The sequence below is a fragment of the Psammomys obesus genome, unplaced genomic scaffold, assembly GCF_907164565.1.
Source record: "Psammomys obesus unplaced genomic scaffold, mPsaObe1.curated_primary_1811, whole genome shotgun sequence".
Taxonomy (NCBI): domain Eukaryota; kingdom Metazoa; phylum Chordata; class Mammalia; order Rodentia; family Muridae; genus Psammomys; species Psammomys obesus.
Window position 1 is genome coordinate 5,259,001 of NW_026596120.1, and position 16,142 is coordinate 5,275,142.

The 16,142-nt window shown below is 43.8% G+C and overlaps 1 protein-coding gene across 1 annotated transcript in view; it reads left to right on the forward strand.

Annotated features, from left to right (window-relative positions):
• The window catches only part of Slc9a9 (solute carrier family 9 member A9), a 505,533-nt gene that overhangs the window by 206,832 nt on the left and 282,559 nt on the right, over positions 1-16,142 (forward strand). Inside the window, exons 6-7 of the mRNA XM_055629498.1 lie at positions 13,009-13,147; positions 15,935-16,040. Of these exons, the coding sequence (XP_055485473.1) occupies positions 13,009-13,147; positions 15,935-16,040 (245 nt within the window). The remainder of the gene's footprint in view (positions 1-13,008; positions 13,148-15,934; positions 16,041-16,142) is intronic.

The following is a 16,142-nucleotide window of genomic DNA, read 5'->3' on the forward strand; positions in this document are numbered from 1 at the left end:
TTAACGAATGAGACTTTCACCCCTTGCAGCTAAGATGAGAAGTCCTTAAGAATGGTCTTTGTCTCTATATGAAGGTTGTCCTTGCTCAGTCATGTCTTTGCTCATTCTCCGCTGGCCTATCCAGGTGTTTCCCTTCTTATCCTGCGACACAGGCTTCCACTGTCGTGAGTCAAGTTGGGCAAAGCATTTCACCTGTTCGCATGTCCGCACATACAATGAGAACACTTTCTTCATTAGGTTGTTGAGAGGCTTAAGTAAGACAAGGACATGAAGTCACTTAAGCTCATTAAGCCATGGCTTCCTCACCTACAAAATAAAAGCCATAGTGTACCTGCTTCAGGAGGTGAAAGTTACATGGAATAATACTTACAAAACATTGTACGAAGAGCTTGCAAAGCAAGTTCTGGACAGGAGTGAGACTTATTTTGAGTCCTCTGTTAACCTGAAATGGGAGAGAATCTGACTCCATTCTCTGGTTTCAAACTTGGGGATTAATATTTGTCTTAGGTTGTACCTGTTTATGATATATTTTAATTATATTATTTCATTTGCTAGATATTCATTGTGAGTGGTTGTTGGCCTACTTTTGAATATCTTTTCTATATTTTGATTCAAAATCTCACCTATCACAGGACTGTTAGAGCTAAGATTTTATTAATGAGTCATGACAGTCCTGAAAAGTTTGGAAAAGGGAACAAATTCCCATTGGGACAAAGGAATCCCCTGCCTCCTCTACCCACTTAACCCTGGTCTCTCACCTAGGCTCAAAGTCCTATTTTTACCTCCAAAAGGGGGAAGAAAATGAGAATTATAAGAATGTTTGCAAGCTACTTCCATCTTTAAGGCTATCTAAAAATGCGATTTTAATATTAGGTATGAGAGAAATTTTCTCAAGGCCCACAAACTAATTCAATTCTGACAAGACTTTTCAGACTAAATTGCAAAGTAATTTAAGATCTCTCAAAGAAAATGCACATATAATTGACACTCACACACGCACACACATACACACACACATGCAATCCTTTTCAACCACATTTAAACTCAGGAGTTCTTTTTGTCACCTTAAAGTTGGGATTAGTAGACCAGAGCCACTTAGGAAACTGTAAAGGGTGAGATCCTGTGTAGAACTTCCCAACTGCTCTTGATGCTGGCACGACAGAATCGCTGTACTCTCACTGTGACCTTTCTTGACAGACAGTTTCTCCCTGGCTGGGCCACTTTTCCAGCAGCAGGATTTGGGTGGGCACAGAAAAGCTATGTACCCTGCCCCCTCCTCTGGCAGATATGGAGGAAGACAGAAAATAAGTCAGTGACTCTTTGGTGAGCAATTTTCTGGGGCCATGTTATCCACTGTTGAGTGTACGAGTTTCCTAAATAGTGCCTGGGCAAGGCATTTTTTCATTCATGTTTAAGCATCTCTAACTTCACTTTTGTAGAACCCATTCATTTTCATTCAGACCTAAGAATAGATCAGTTTGAAATAGAATATAATCTAAACTATCTCCCAACAACACTTTACTTCAGGACTTCATCTTTCCTGGTAGAAACATCAGGGCTGAGGTCAATCAGTCCTCTGCAGGCCTTTCCCTGTGGTTCTGCCAGCCGTTCCTCTGGAGGGCCATCTTTCAAACATTTGCTGCAGCTGCTCCTCTGAAATCCATCTATCTTTACCTTCTCGTGCTCTCCTCATCTTCTCCTCATTCCTCTTGTCTTCCCCAGCATCTTGTTCAGGTGTTACCCTCGAGCTGTTTCAGTCTTTGGCTGTACTATGATGTCAACCTGTCACTCGTCTGACTTGCTCCACTTACTTGGAATATTCCGTACACTTCTCTTTCACCTCCAAGATCTTCAGTGGCTTCCCCAGAGGCTTACCCCCAGAGGAAGATCCTAGCACTGGCTTGAAAGGCTCCCCAGGAGTTAGCCACCACCCTACCCTAATCCTGTCAACCTCCTCCCTTCTTCACAGATTGCTCCAGCCATTATGGCCTCCTTGTGGCTATTCTTACCATGCCTGAATGTGGTACTTCAGAGCTGTGGAAGCCCTTTCCACCTCAATTCTCCCACAGTCCTCTTCAGGCAGCCTTTCTGCAGAGCACTAACCCAGCCTACAGCACATTCTCCCCTCCACTTCTGTCACCCCAGTGTCTGTTTAGATCTCATCATTTCATCTTGTATTTGTTTGCTTCACTGTATTTATGCTGTCTTCTCCACTGCGATGGAAGGACAGCTGTGTTTTGATGGAAGGATGCTGTGTTGCATCCCCAACGCCGGGGACAATGTCTGCACACAGTAGGGGCAATGAATATTTGTCGGTGGAATGAATCCATTTGGCTTGAGATTGCATTACTCACAGTGTGGGTGTGACACAACAGCTCCCACTCCCCACAGAATTCTCTTTGTCTTTTTCTCTCGAGGCTGACATCAGAATGGCAAGATGATATTTGTCAAGGGCTGGGAAAATTGCTCTCTGGGTAGGAATTTGGGCTCTTAGCAAGCAATCATTAAATGATACTTCAGAGGACGAAAGAGTTAATTAATGAGCCTCCCCTGGCACAGGCCCTTGCAGGGCCCTTTGGCTCTTGGGAAGGTCTCATGAGGAGGCTCTTGGGAAGAAATTCTATGCTTCTAACTGAAGCTTAGTGAACTTCTGGCCAGGACTTCTTATTAAGACAGCTCCTCTAACCTCCCAGGGTGCCTGGAATGCCCCCAATTCCTGAAGCCATTATGTTTTACAGCAGGTTCTCTTGACAGAACTTCATCAGCCTTTGGCAGAACATAAGCCCGAATAATGGGCAGGCAGACGCCAGAATGAATTCCAATGTGTACACACAATTCTTGGCCCTATAAAAATCAATTCCTTATTCATAATTAAGCAAGTTCCCTGGGAAAGGGCACATTGGTATAGTTATTAAAAGATAAATAATAGATAAGGATCCACTTGTTTCTTGTTCTGTTCATCTTTCTTTTCTTAGTACAAAGAGTTTTAAACGCAACGTAACACTGTAATTAATTCTTTTCTCTTGCCTGGTCCCCGCCTGTGACTTACAAGCCCAACAAAATGGAACAGCTTCTAAGAAAGTTCATTGTCGTTCTGTGCTGTATTGCTCTTTTAAAATGTGTCCCGGATTGCAGAATGACAGCCCAACCCTAGATGAGGAGAAAATAAACTGTAAGCATCTGAAGTTAAATGTCACACAAGAGCGCTTATCTCGTGAGCTTCTCTGGTTTTCCAGATCGTGTTAGGGACTTGGTTGAAAATGCAGAAAGGCTGCAACAGGGCTCCAGAGTAGAGAGGACCACGCCTGCCAACTGCTCAGTTTGATGAATCAGCGGATGCTAAGGGTCTGGAAGGATGGAGCTGTCCTCAGAGAGTCGTGGTAGTGAGATAGGATGGTTCTGTCCCTCCTCGGGGGAGTGCTTCCTCTCCCTTCCCTCAGCCAACTCCCCTCAATCACTAGACACTTGGGTCTTCCAGTTCATCCTTCAGGAGAGAAAGCGAAGTCTCTCTCCAAGCAGGGTCAAGGAAGGGAATAATTGGTTATGGGTCCTCAGAGTGTGAGCCACACACACGAAGAAGCTGGTGCCCTTCCTGGCCTGGAGAACAAAGCACGAGGCAGTTGAAGCAGAACCTGTAGGCTCCCAGGGCTGGTATATTTGGTGAGCAGGTGAGATCAGCCAGCTGGAACTACGTTTCTTGACACAGGGAACTTCTCAGGGGAACTTCGAGGTCAGGAGAAGAGGTGAAGGCCCAGAGGCCAAGCGGCCAGTAACTCAACCGTGGGAAGAAGGCAGGAGTATGCATAGCTGGCAGAGAGGATGACGGCTGAGTTGGCACACAAGGAGGGTCTCTCAACAGAACATCAGCTGAGGTCTCTGAGAGTGACTCAATAGGAAGCAGAGTGAGACTAGAGCCCACCTCCCAGAGAGCAAAAGCCAGGCACACCCAGAACAAAAGCCAGACACACCCTCTAGCACTCAGTACCACGGGGTGCCAGCAGGGGGAGGACATCACTGCTGCTTATCCTGGGAAGTTTTCATGTAGAGAAGAAAACTGCTTTGAAGGGCGAAGTTTAAAAGCCGGACTTAACTAAGTTTTAATCAAGAAAATTAATTAAATAATGGAGTTCGGCCAAGAAATCATCAACAAAACTGCTTAACCAGAACAAATGGGGATTCTATTTAGGACAACTAGAGCAGTAATTTCAGGGGGCTGGGGAAGCCATTTCATATTTGTGTCCCAAATAAAGAACTTTTTTGTCAGTGAACAGTGCCAGTGGTTTAAATTTCTCTGTTAGGCATTAAAGATTTGGCAGATAAAATGGCAGGTTTTTTAAAAAAAATACTTTTGGCTATAATAATCATTTTCACTTATTTATTTTTATTTTTTAATGATTAAAGCCATAGAAGTTCTAAAGTGGATACGGTGTGTTCCCTTAACACTTTTAAAAATAAGCTTTCAAGTGACATTGATTTAATGTTAACAAAAGAAGTGAGAGTAGATTGAAGGGTAGAAAGCTATTCTGAAGAGTCACCTTGTTTGCAGAGGGGCCGTGCAGGGCACTGGGTAGCTTTGCTGCACAGCTATGTGGAACCTAGGCCATCACATGGCTGGTCAACTTCCATGAGCAACTGTGTAGCAGAGTATTTTAGGGACATCTCAAGGGCAAATGTTTTTGGAAGCTGAGAGACTGGACTCAATCATAAGAGTTTGGGAAATGGTAACTCAGTAGGGTCCAGAGGGAAAAGGTGGTCAAAGTCATGCGTGGGACCAGTGAGATCATACTTTCCTTACTGAGTGTACGCTTACTCGGCATCATTTCTCTCACAGCATGTCTTCTTCCTTCCTTTTTTTTTTTTTTTTTTACTTCATCTCCCCCTCCTCACTGCCTCTGTTTGCAACATGAATTCACTATATGCCACAAAATCCTCCATACTAAATACTTTGCATGCACCAATGATTCCTGTCCCTCAAGACCACAGGCTAGTCGCCAGGGTCTTAGTTCTATATAGATTAAAGTTTTCATGGGACATCTACTCTGCAATACTTCCTTTAGAACTAAACCAAGCTCTAAGCGAGAAAAGGGAAAACACAGACAGAAACAGCAAAAGAGAGAGAGAGAATTTATCCTTTGAAGAAGGAAGGAAGATTTCCCTAAGAAATGATTGCCTAGTTCCTTCCAGGTGCCATTTAAAGAGCTTTAAAATGTCGATGCATTTAATTGTCATAGCAACCCTTTGCAGTGGGTACTATTATAATTTTATAGTAATGGGGATACAAATAGTTTAAGTAACTAGATCAAGGTCACACAGCCAGTGAGACAGAGCCAAGATCTATACCCAGATCTCAAATTCAGATACCCAATGTCCCCTATGCTGCCAAGCCCTTTCATTCTGGGACTGTTGTATTATGGAGCAAAAAACAATTAGTTATTGAGAAATAATGGACAGCATTGTGGTTGTGCCTGCGAATCTTAAGTAGTATACCAAAAAGTAAAGACCCTTATTAATGTTGCTTCATCAAGTTACAATACTCCATTTATTTCAAATTTCTTTGGTGGAAGGGGCTGTGCACATTTATTTCTCACTTTCTGCTGAGCAGTCAGTTCCTGGACAGGATAAATCGATAACCTGGACTGATTTCCAACTTATGAGATGAATATTTAAACACTACTGGGTATTTCAGGTCATAATATTTTCAAAGCTACTGGATCCACCCTCCTCAAAACTCTAGTGATGGGAGCCTCCTGCCCCAGTTTGTGCTGTAAGAAAAGCCTCATCGGGTATTCTGAAGGACAACCACTGAACGTGTTGACAGAGTCCATTTCTTTTTTTTTTTCCCCTTCTCTTGTCCTTCTAATATTTTTACCCACTAATAGGTCAGCCATCACAATTGGCACAGGCGTCCAGTTACAAGTGTTGAAGTTGCTTGAACAATGAACAATGATATTTCTCCCTTAGGTTAAAGTTAAAAAAAAAAAAAAGCTCTGCATATGCTACCTAAATCTTGAGCTGTTCCTAGCTTCTAACCCCCCATCTGCTACACAATTCAGAGGCTTAGTGTCATGACTGGAAACCAGAGCCCAAAGAGATGTCTGTCTAGGAACAAGGACCTAAGAGACCAGTTCTCTAAACATTGGCAGTGCAGAGAGTATGCCTCTCTGGGGACGGTTAGCTTTTACAAGGTCTCTATTTTCTGTGCATCTCCCTTACCCCCTTTCCTTATTCTTCCCTAGAAGCCAAATGGCAGGGTAAGCAGAGTTTTGTGGCCTTCTTATTCCTGTGGAGACCCCTGCCCAGCCTGCTGGGACACATTGTTCCTTGATGCAGTTGCTCAAGAACTCTGTGATGAACATGACTATATGAATAAGGTTATTGTATAACTTCTGTACCTCACCCCCATATTTGGTTGAAATCCTTGTTCTTAGAATCTCCTGTCTCAATGTTGAATAAACACTACTCCCCAACTGTCCCCTGGTATGCCAATAAAGCAGCTTACAGCAATTGCTGAGCAGGGCAAAGAATAGGGCTGGACTTCCCAGCCAGGAGAGGATGAGTTAGAAGAGGAAAGGGGGGGGGATTCAGCCATACGGGAGGTCCAAGAGACATCAAGAGCAGGAGCTGGAACAGAGAAAGCTACAAAGTGCAAGTATCTCTGGGCTCTCTGCTGAGAGGAAGCATATCAGCTTAGAGGGCTAAGACTAGAGCAATCACTGCTCAGTTATTGTGTTGTGAAGTATATTATTATTTGTGTGATATCTAGGTTAAGAGAGAAACTAAGAGAAAAAAACCACAGTTTTATAAAATACTTAAATACATGACATTCATTGAGATACACTCTTATGATCATTTCTACAGGATGCCTGTATGGTGTCTGATCTTTCTAAACCCACTTCTGTGACTAGCTCCTTGCTAACAACTTCAAGCTTTGTGTGACAGGAGGTCAACCATGCCCTCCTGTCCACACTTGGAATTAAGGCTTGCTTCAAATTCTAGAACTCTGCTATCTGCCAGTGTGGGACTTGCAGAAGTTTTGGGCAGGATGATAATGGAAATAACCAGCTTTCCTTGGGTCTTTGTTTGGGTGCACATTGGAAGCACTTGTCGCATAACCCAACAGTATCTGCATAGGAGTTTTACAAGTGCTTCAGAAACTCACAGTTATGGAGGTATATTATCATCTCTGTTCACCAGGTAATGAAACTGAATCTGAGTATGATGACTTGTCCTGGGACCTCCAACCAAGAGGTGTCACAGCTGTGACATGAGCAACAAGATACAAGGGTTGGACTGAGAACCCCAACAGTGCCCACGGCACGGTTACATCTACTCAATGCCTAACAGGAGTCCTGCAGGGCGTGTTTCATCTTAAGAGCCGACTACATTTTGCAAGGCTCTCTCCTTCGTTTCTTTCTTTGTGCAAGCCTGAGCTCATTCCATCGTCCTTAGCACAGATTTCCACATGCCGGGGCACCAGGCTGTGACAAAGGCATACAATGAGAAACAAGGGCCAGGTGAGGCTGAACACAGCTTGAAGTGTAGGTGAACAAGCCAGTTTTGAAAGCAGGTGGTTTTAAGGAAGCCCAGGTGTTGCTAGTACACACTGCTTCACCCACTTATCCTTGCACACGGGAGGCTACAGCCCACAGTCCACCTAAACAAAGGTTCTGGAACCCCTGGGACAACAGTCTTAAAGTGAATGCAACCATGCCAGTCAACTATTTTCATGTGAGTTCCTGCTTTCTCCCAAGAACTGCCTTTTTTTGTTATTGTTGTTTTGTTGTTGCTGCTGTTTTAATAAATAAGAAACAGTTTCATAAGGTCCCATTTATTAATTGTTGATCAGCCTGAGCTGTTGGCATTCTATTCAGGAAGTTGTCTCCTATGCCAATGAGCTCAAGGCTCTTCCCCTCTTTTTCTTCCAACAGATTTAATGGTCTAGTTTTATGTTGAACTCTTTGATCCACTTGGACTTTAATTTTGTGCAGAGTCATAGATATGGGTCTATTTGTATTTTTTTTCACATGTAGACTTCCAGTTAGACCAGCATCATTTGTTGAAGATGCTATCTTTTTTCCATTGTATGGTTTTGGCATATTTGTCAAAAATCAGATGTCCATAGGTTTGTGGGTTTATTAATGGGTCTTCTATTCGATTCCATTGATCCACCAGGTCTGTTTCTATGTCAGTACCATGCAGTTTTTATTACTGTTGCTCTATAGTACTGCTTGAGATAAGGGATGGAAATACCTCCAGAAGTGTTTTTTTATATTAAATTTTTATTTTTATATTAATTACATTTTATTCACTTTGTCTCCCAGCTGTAGTCCCCTCCTTCATTCCCTCCCAGTCCCATCTTCCCTCCCTCATATCCTCCCATGCCCCTTTCCAAGTACCCTGATAGGGGAGTTCCTCCTCCCTTTCCATCTGGCCCTAGCTTATCAGGTCTCATCAGGACTGGCTGCATTGTCCTCCTCTGTGGCCTGATAAGGCTACTCCCACCTCAGGGAGAGGTAACCAAAGTGCCAGCCACTGAGCTCATGTTAGAGACAGCCCCTGTACCCCTACTAGGGAACCCACTTGGATACTGAGCTGCCACGGGCTACATCTGAGTAGGGGTTCTAGGTTATATCCATGAATGGTCCTTGGCTGTAGTATCAATCACAGATATTTTGGTTCTGTTGCTCTCCTTGTGGAGCTCCTGTCCTCTCCAGGTGCCCCTATTTCCCCCTTCTTTCATACAATTCCCTGTACTCTACCCAAAGTTTGGTTACGGGTCTCAGCATATGCTTTGATACACTGCTCGGTAGAGTCCTTATTGTAGAGGATCGTTTTAGCTATTCTGGGTTTCTTGTTATTCCATATGAAGTTGGGATTTTTTCTTTCAAGATCTGTAAAGAATTGTGTTGGTAATTTGATGGGAATTGCATTGAATCTGTAGATTGCTTTTGGTAAGATGGACATTTTTATTATATTAATCCTGAGCTATGAGCATGGGAGAACTTTCTATCTTCTGATATCTTCTATTTCTTCCTTCAGAGACTTAAAGTTTTTTTAATACAAGTCTTTAATTTACTAATAAGCAGATATTAGCTGTATATTATAGGACAACCATCTACAGACCTAAAGAAGCTAAACACTAAGGAGGAACCTAGGGAGGATATTTAAATCTCATTCAGATCCTAGTCTATCAGATCTCATCAGGAGTGGCTGCATTGTCTTCCTCTGTGGCCTGGTAAGGCTGCACCCTTCCCCAGTGGACTGGGGGAGAGGCATGAGTGAAGAAGAGGGAGAGAGGATGGGATTGGGAAGAGAAGAGGGAGGGAGCTACAAGTAGAATACAAAGTAAATGAACTGTAATTAATAAAAATAAAATATATCTTTAAAAAATATCATTCTGAATGGCATACAGCATAGACACCAGAAGGGGTAGAAGAGGGGAAACGGGGTGGGAGTCTACGAAAGAGGGTCCTCTGAAAGAATTCACCCAGCAGAAGATTGAAGCAGATGATGAGACTCAGGGCCAAGCTTTGGGCAGAGTGCAGGTAGTTTTATGGAGGAAGAGAGGGGTGGGATTAGAAGGACATGGAGGGAATAGGAGCTCCACAAGGAGAACAACAAAACTAAAAGGTCTGAACCCAGGGGGTCCTTCAGAGATTGATGCATCAACAGAGGACCATGCATGGAGAGGACCTAGACCCCCAGCTCAGATGTGGACTATTGGCGGCTCAGTCTCCATGTGGATCTTTGAGGGAGGGGAGCAAGGGCTGCCTCTCTCATGAACTCAGTTGACTGCTCTTTGATCACTTGCTCCTGATGATGCAGTCTTGCCAGGCCATGGAGGAAGATGATCCAAGCCATCCTGATGAAACTTAACAAGCTGTGGGTAGATGGCAATGGTGGAGAACTCCCCCTTTCAGTGGATTGGGGGAAGCGGATGATAGGAAGAGGGAGGGAGGAGGCTTCAGTCAGGATATATAATGAATAAACTGTAGAGAAAAAAAAATAAAATTTTAAATAAATAAAAAAAAGTTCACATTATGAGCCTGCTAGTTATATAATTCTCTTCTTTCTTCAGCTACTTTATTTTAGAAAGAAGGGAGGAGGCAGTCGGGAGAGGACAACATTGACCCCGTGTATCTCACACAATAAAAGGTTAAACAAAATTATAATGTAGGCATAAGATAGTGAATGTTATAGTGATCGCTCTATAGAGCATGGAACTAAGAGCATGGAACCACAGCCTCTGCGGAATGCTGTGTCACCCAGTTCTCCCTCGGCACATGGATTCCTGTGCGTTCTCCCTGAGTTCCAGGCATGAACACGCAGCAGCTACACCTGGAAGGTGCCCTAAACTCACCTGCCTCACTGCCTTTCTCTATACTCCCTTCACTGCCTGCAGTAGCCTCTCACCATCACTGTCCGTTGACTTGACATCTTTATTCTAAAATACTGTTTCCTCTTCTGTACTGTTAAATGTTTCATACCTTTCACAACATCACAGGCAACGCTGTGCGCTTGTCGTCCATAACTTAGGGTTTTCTGCTTAGAGATGGCTTCCACGCACCAGCTGATATTTGTTGGATTTAATTGTGTCCCTGCCTGTCTCCAGCACCCTGTATGGAATGCCTCACCCAGCACATAGCACGCACGCAGTGATTATATTCTGGGAAGACTTTCGACCAACAAATTCAATGGACTACCTCTCTGGGACCATCGGTTATTATGCCTTTCTCTTCCAGTAAGGCAACTGTCACAGAGAAGCACATGCAGTTGGGCAAATACAGGCTCCATCATGTTTGGTGGACAGATAAAGAGGACAACATTTCCCCAAACAGCGTAGTTCAAAACAGTGGGGCCAGCAAGATGAGTTGAGGTCACACACAGGGAATTTTTTGTTAATGTATGCTTTCTCACATCTGTTATAAAGAAATATATTTAGCACATCATGCTTAAATTTTTTAATGTATTCTTCAATGAAAACTTTTATAGCGATAAACGTGAAATTGGTTTAAGGAAAAGCAGACCATAAATAATGGCATAAGGTGTCACTAGTTGTCACTGTGCATTTCTAGGGAGACGGAGGTGGGAGTGAAGAGATGCCAGTTTGAAGGGTCAGACCCACTGGTACAGCCTTCAGAACTTTAGAGCTATAAAAAAGCTCTATTACTGTAAACAAACAGACAAAATAAATAAATAAATATAGATAAATAGATACTTTTATTTGAAAAAAGAAAGGAAGGAAGGAAGGGAAAGAAAGAGAGAAAGAGAAAGAAAGAAAGAAAGAAAGAAAGAAAGAAAGAAAGAAAGAAAGAAAGAAAGAAAGAAAGAAAGAAAGAAGGAAGGAAGGAAGGAAAGAAAGGCTTTTATTTGAAACAGAGGAAAGAGTCTCCTTTTCTGGTCACAGGATGGAGAGTTGTGCTGGTGAATGTCAAGGTGAACTCAGACTTCCCCAGCTCCAGTGCTAGGTTTTCATCAGCCCTGGGTTTAACACCTTTCTGGGGATTGGCAATTGCAAAAGGCTCAAAGGTGTGTTTGTGTCTGTGTTGGCTTTCCTGAAAGCCAACAGCACAGGAGGAGTTCCTCAGAGGCAGCCCTCCCTCACATACGCTTCTGGGCTGCCTTCTCTACCATTCATCTTCCTTATCCAATTAAGAGATCAAAGTTGAAGGGTTGGCCTGCTTTGGGGATTTAAAGGTTTCCACAGAAATCCGAAGAACATTTAAAATGACCACCTTTCCTTTCAAACCTCCCAGTAGGAAAGGTAGAATCCATTCCTTGCCCCTCATCACTAATTTCCAGAGCCAAAGCAGAGAGTGAGCGGGCTCTACCCATCCTGGCCTGAGAGACTCGGTTCCATCTTTCTGTGGAATCTGTGTAATCGCAGTCAGCCTGTCTGCTGTGCCTCGTCCTCTCCACACAGCTACAAGGACCTTTCCAGAATCCACTGCCAAATTCTTATTTTTTCCCCTGACTAATTTTAAAGACTCAGTGTTAAAATTAAAACTATAAAAAAATTTCTAAAGTCTAACTTCGTTAATCTCCCCCAAACCTTCCAGGTTTAGCACATCTGCTCATTTTAATGTTCTGCTGTGAGGAGTTCAGAGTCCCTAAAAGAGGACACACCTTGGCCTTCTTATCAGCATTCTGGGATTTGAAGTTCTATTAAAAAAAAAATCAAATACAGTGTCTTCAAAAATACCTAAGTAAGCCAACCGTGATGGTTCATACATACAGTTCCGTTTGAGAGGCGGATACAGGAGGATTTCGATGAGTTGGGGTCAGGCAGGGCTATAGGGTAAGACCCCCAGCTCACAACAAACAAACAAAGAAATTAACCAAACACACTGCCTGATGGGGGGTTGCGTTTCTCTGTGGAGAACTGTCTGCTGGTACCACAAGACCTAGATGTGAGAAACGACCTGGGGTGGCTGCTGCCACCTATTTCTGTGGAAGAATGCGGGCTTTGCCTATCCAGGGGGTTAGTACCAGTGTTCTGCATGCCACCATGGCTCTTTTTCCACGGGGTTACGCTGGAGAGAGAAATGCTTTGTGGCTTCTGACAGGCTCACTGAAGAATATTTTGTGCATGCTGTGATTTGTATCGCCCATTTGTGCACAGGCCATAAAAGTGCACTTTTTATCAGGGGCATTTGTGAATATATAACAGCACTGAAGACATATGGCCACTAAATAATTCACAGTTATCTATCTTCTCAGCAGATTCCGTATACACCTACCGTGTTTTAATGCCCAGTTTGCTCAGAAACAATATTCTTTACAGCCTTCCCAATATAAAAATGTTTACTGACTGGCAGTAGTATATGGATGGCGTGGGATTGGGCTGGAAGGCAAGGAATGCTAGCTGCTTTTTCCGCCTCTTCCCGCTTTCCTTCCCCATCCGTTCCTCTCACCGGCACCTAGCCTGACTGGAAAAGTGTGCCTCTGCCAGACGGTGGTGTGCAATTCTGACTGTCACTGACTGAAGCTGCCTTCTTCTCTTTCCAGCTCCATATCCATCTACAGTCCCAAGGAGAATCCCAATGCCTTTGACACCGCAGCGTTCTTCCAGTCTGTGGGCAATTTCCTAGGGATCTTCGCCGGCTCCTTTGCCATGGGCTCTGCCTATGCAGTTGTCACAGCACTGATATCCTTTGTTGTTTGTTGTGTGGAAGCTGGAGACAGTCTCTGAGGCTGAATGACCTCCTCAGCAGTGAATGGTGAGATCAGATTGAATTCCATACAGCACTGTTGAGCCCATTCCAGTGTGATCCCATGAAGCATGGGAGTGGGGGGAGGCATGGAGGGTTCTTTCTCTGCCCACAGTCAAGTCTACCATTTTGTCAATGCCCTCTGGTAGACAGCCTTAGAAACACTGGCACTTAAGGAAAGCTGTGGGCATAGGACACCAGGCCGCAAGAAGGTAAAAAGGAAGAACATAAGCTCCAAGGTCAAAAATAAAATGGCATCAGCTACAGTTGATAAAGTGACTATGTTCTGCGGTCAGTCACCAGCTGATAGGGTAAGCCAGGACCATGGCCAATAGGGGTCCAAGAAGCATCACAATTGTGTTGTGGGGGTTGGGAATGAAGAAATGGTAGTCAGGACACATGGCTTTCCTTTGTGTCTTGATCATTAGGTGGAGCTCTGGCAGAGCTCGAATGCTGTCTGGACTAGAGTAGTCCTAACCATGATGGGAACACTGATGGAGGTATAGCATTGCCTGGGCTTTCACAGACACCTCTTCATTCGAGTCCATTCTGTAAGACATGTCATTAAAACCACCTCTTTGCACAGGAGATTAAGGAGGGAAGGGACCTCCCACAGTGTAATAATGAGCATGATGATAATAATACCAGTTAGGATTTACTGGGAACTTTGTTACCACACCACTACCCTAAGCTTTTTTTTGTTTTTAAATCTCAGACATTTTGTACAAGGATCCTGAAAGGTAGGTAGATCCTGTTATTATTCTAACTGTACATTTGAATAATCTAGACCAATTAAAGTTAAACAATTTGACTATGGCCATATAGCTAGAGTGTTTCAGTACTGGGATTCAAAGCCAGGCTTTTCACTCCGATAGCACAGGCTGGTGGGAGCAGAATGCATAGACACAGAAGTGAGCATGCTGGTGAAGAAACGGAACAGTCCTAGAGGCCAGAAGTCTGCCAGAGGTAAGGTCACATCTGAAAGAAAGAGCATGGAGACAGATGAGACAGGGGACAATGAAAAATGCCCCATGCCCCATTATTACCTTTACAGTGCTGGGGTCAATTGCATGGCACGTGGTGGCTTTAGCAGGCTCTATAGGCAGGCTGTGGAGCAGGCAGGTTTGCACAGCTGTCTGTCCAACCCTACCCTGGACGTCTTGTCTGTACTAACGTAGTCTCCTCAAGTCAGGCCTTCAGGCTCTTGAGTTGGATTTCAGCTCAGAACTAATGACTTCCCAGAGAAGGTCAAAGGGTTCTCTTCATCCCAGTAGATATACCACTTTGATAAGCAGACAAGTGTAAGCTTTCCCTTAAAACCAAACTAGCAGGAGTTAGGAGAGCACACCCGATGAAGCAACAAAGGAGGTTGTCGGTGAGGTCCTCAGGTAAGTCCACGTTTTCCTCTACATAAAAAGTCACACCTAGATCTTTAAAGCTGTATTTCCAGGAAGGGTGTTTGACTAGAATAACCTAAACCACTAACAGAAAATCCTCCACAGTCCCCGCTGCATGCTAATGCTGTTCTGAGTACATCTTTCTATACACATACATTGGCCGCGAGCAGACAGATAATGCCATCATCCAGTTTTCCTCAGAGAATCAGAGGTTAGATGGTCTAGATATATGACTAAGCAGATAGTGAATTTGGAAGTCTGCCATTCTGACTCCTGGTATTCTGGCTTTCTAAAACACATTAAATCACTTTTTCACACGCTTATCTCATTTCACTCTCCAAACTTGAGGGGAGACACACTATTTTTGTTGCCAAGTCACAGGGGATGGATGTGAGGATCGTGCTAACACTGCTTAGAAGACACACACCCAGTGACTAGACAAGCCAAGGACTGAACCTAAGTAACCTAACCTTTGACCCAAGAGGTCAAAGGTCATGCTTTCCCCTCCATAACATGCACTATCCATCTTTTGATGTAGATGGGGTTTCATATTTCCTTCTAAAAGCATTAGATTGCAAGTCAATCACATCTTATGATACTTCAGGACGCTTCGTGCCCAACAAACATGGCAGCAATGTAACGCTTTCCCATCATCACAGACTCCTAACCATCTTCTCATAATCCATTCTCTGCCCAGCTAGGGTCACCATCCTTTATTTTTCTTCTGATTTATAGTTTACTGATTATTGTCTACATCTGTATCACCTTTGTCAAAATGAACCGTTGCTTGCCAAAAATTGTTTTGTTTGACTTAAAAACAAAACCAATCCTCCTCCATCTACTTATACCAAGGGCATGAGCAGTTCTTTCTTACTGTGAACAACTGCTTTCCTTGCCCTGTTTCTACCCCTAGGGGAGAGGGTTGCATGGAGAGACCTGCTTCAGGGTACATCCTAAGGATCAGTACCATCGCCTCCTCTAAGGGACTCCTCTGAACCCAAGGCACACTCCTTTGCTTGGCCTTTCTCTATCTGTCAGTGTTTCTGAGGTGGGACTGTAAGGGCTAAATGACATTCAGGGTATTTTATGCCCTCAGCCTCTCAGTAGACACTTTTTTTTTAAATCTGAATTTTTATGGATGTGTTTAGCCTTCAGTGAGGCATGGAACATATGCTCCTCTCCTTGGGGCCTGTGTGCTTTACCTACTCAGATATGAAGAAATGGCCTTTTATTCTGAGACTGTCATCACCAAATCCATTCCTCTTAGCCAACAAAGAGAGTTAGTTGCAAAAAACAGTTGTTGTTTTCCTTAACACATCTTGTCACTTGACCAAATTTACCAAGCTCCATGAGTTCCCGATGCTGGAAACAGGCCTGTTTTTCCTTCTTTCCTGGAGTGCCTTCCTGTCTGCAGAGGCTGCCGGCTTAACAGGTCAGTATTCCGTGCTGCAGAAGAGCCAGACCTGTGAGTGTGGTTGTTGTGTGTGTCTTGGTGTGTACTCTGCCCAGCTCAGTGGGAGAGGAGATGAAGTCT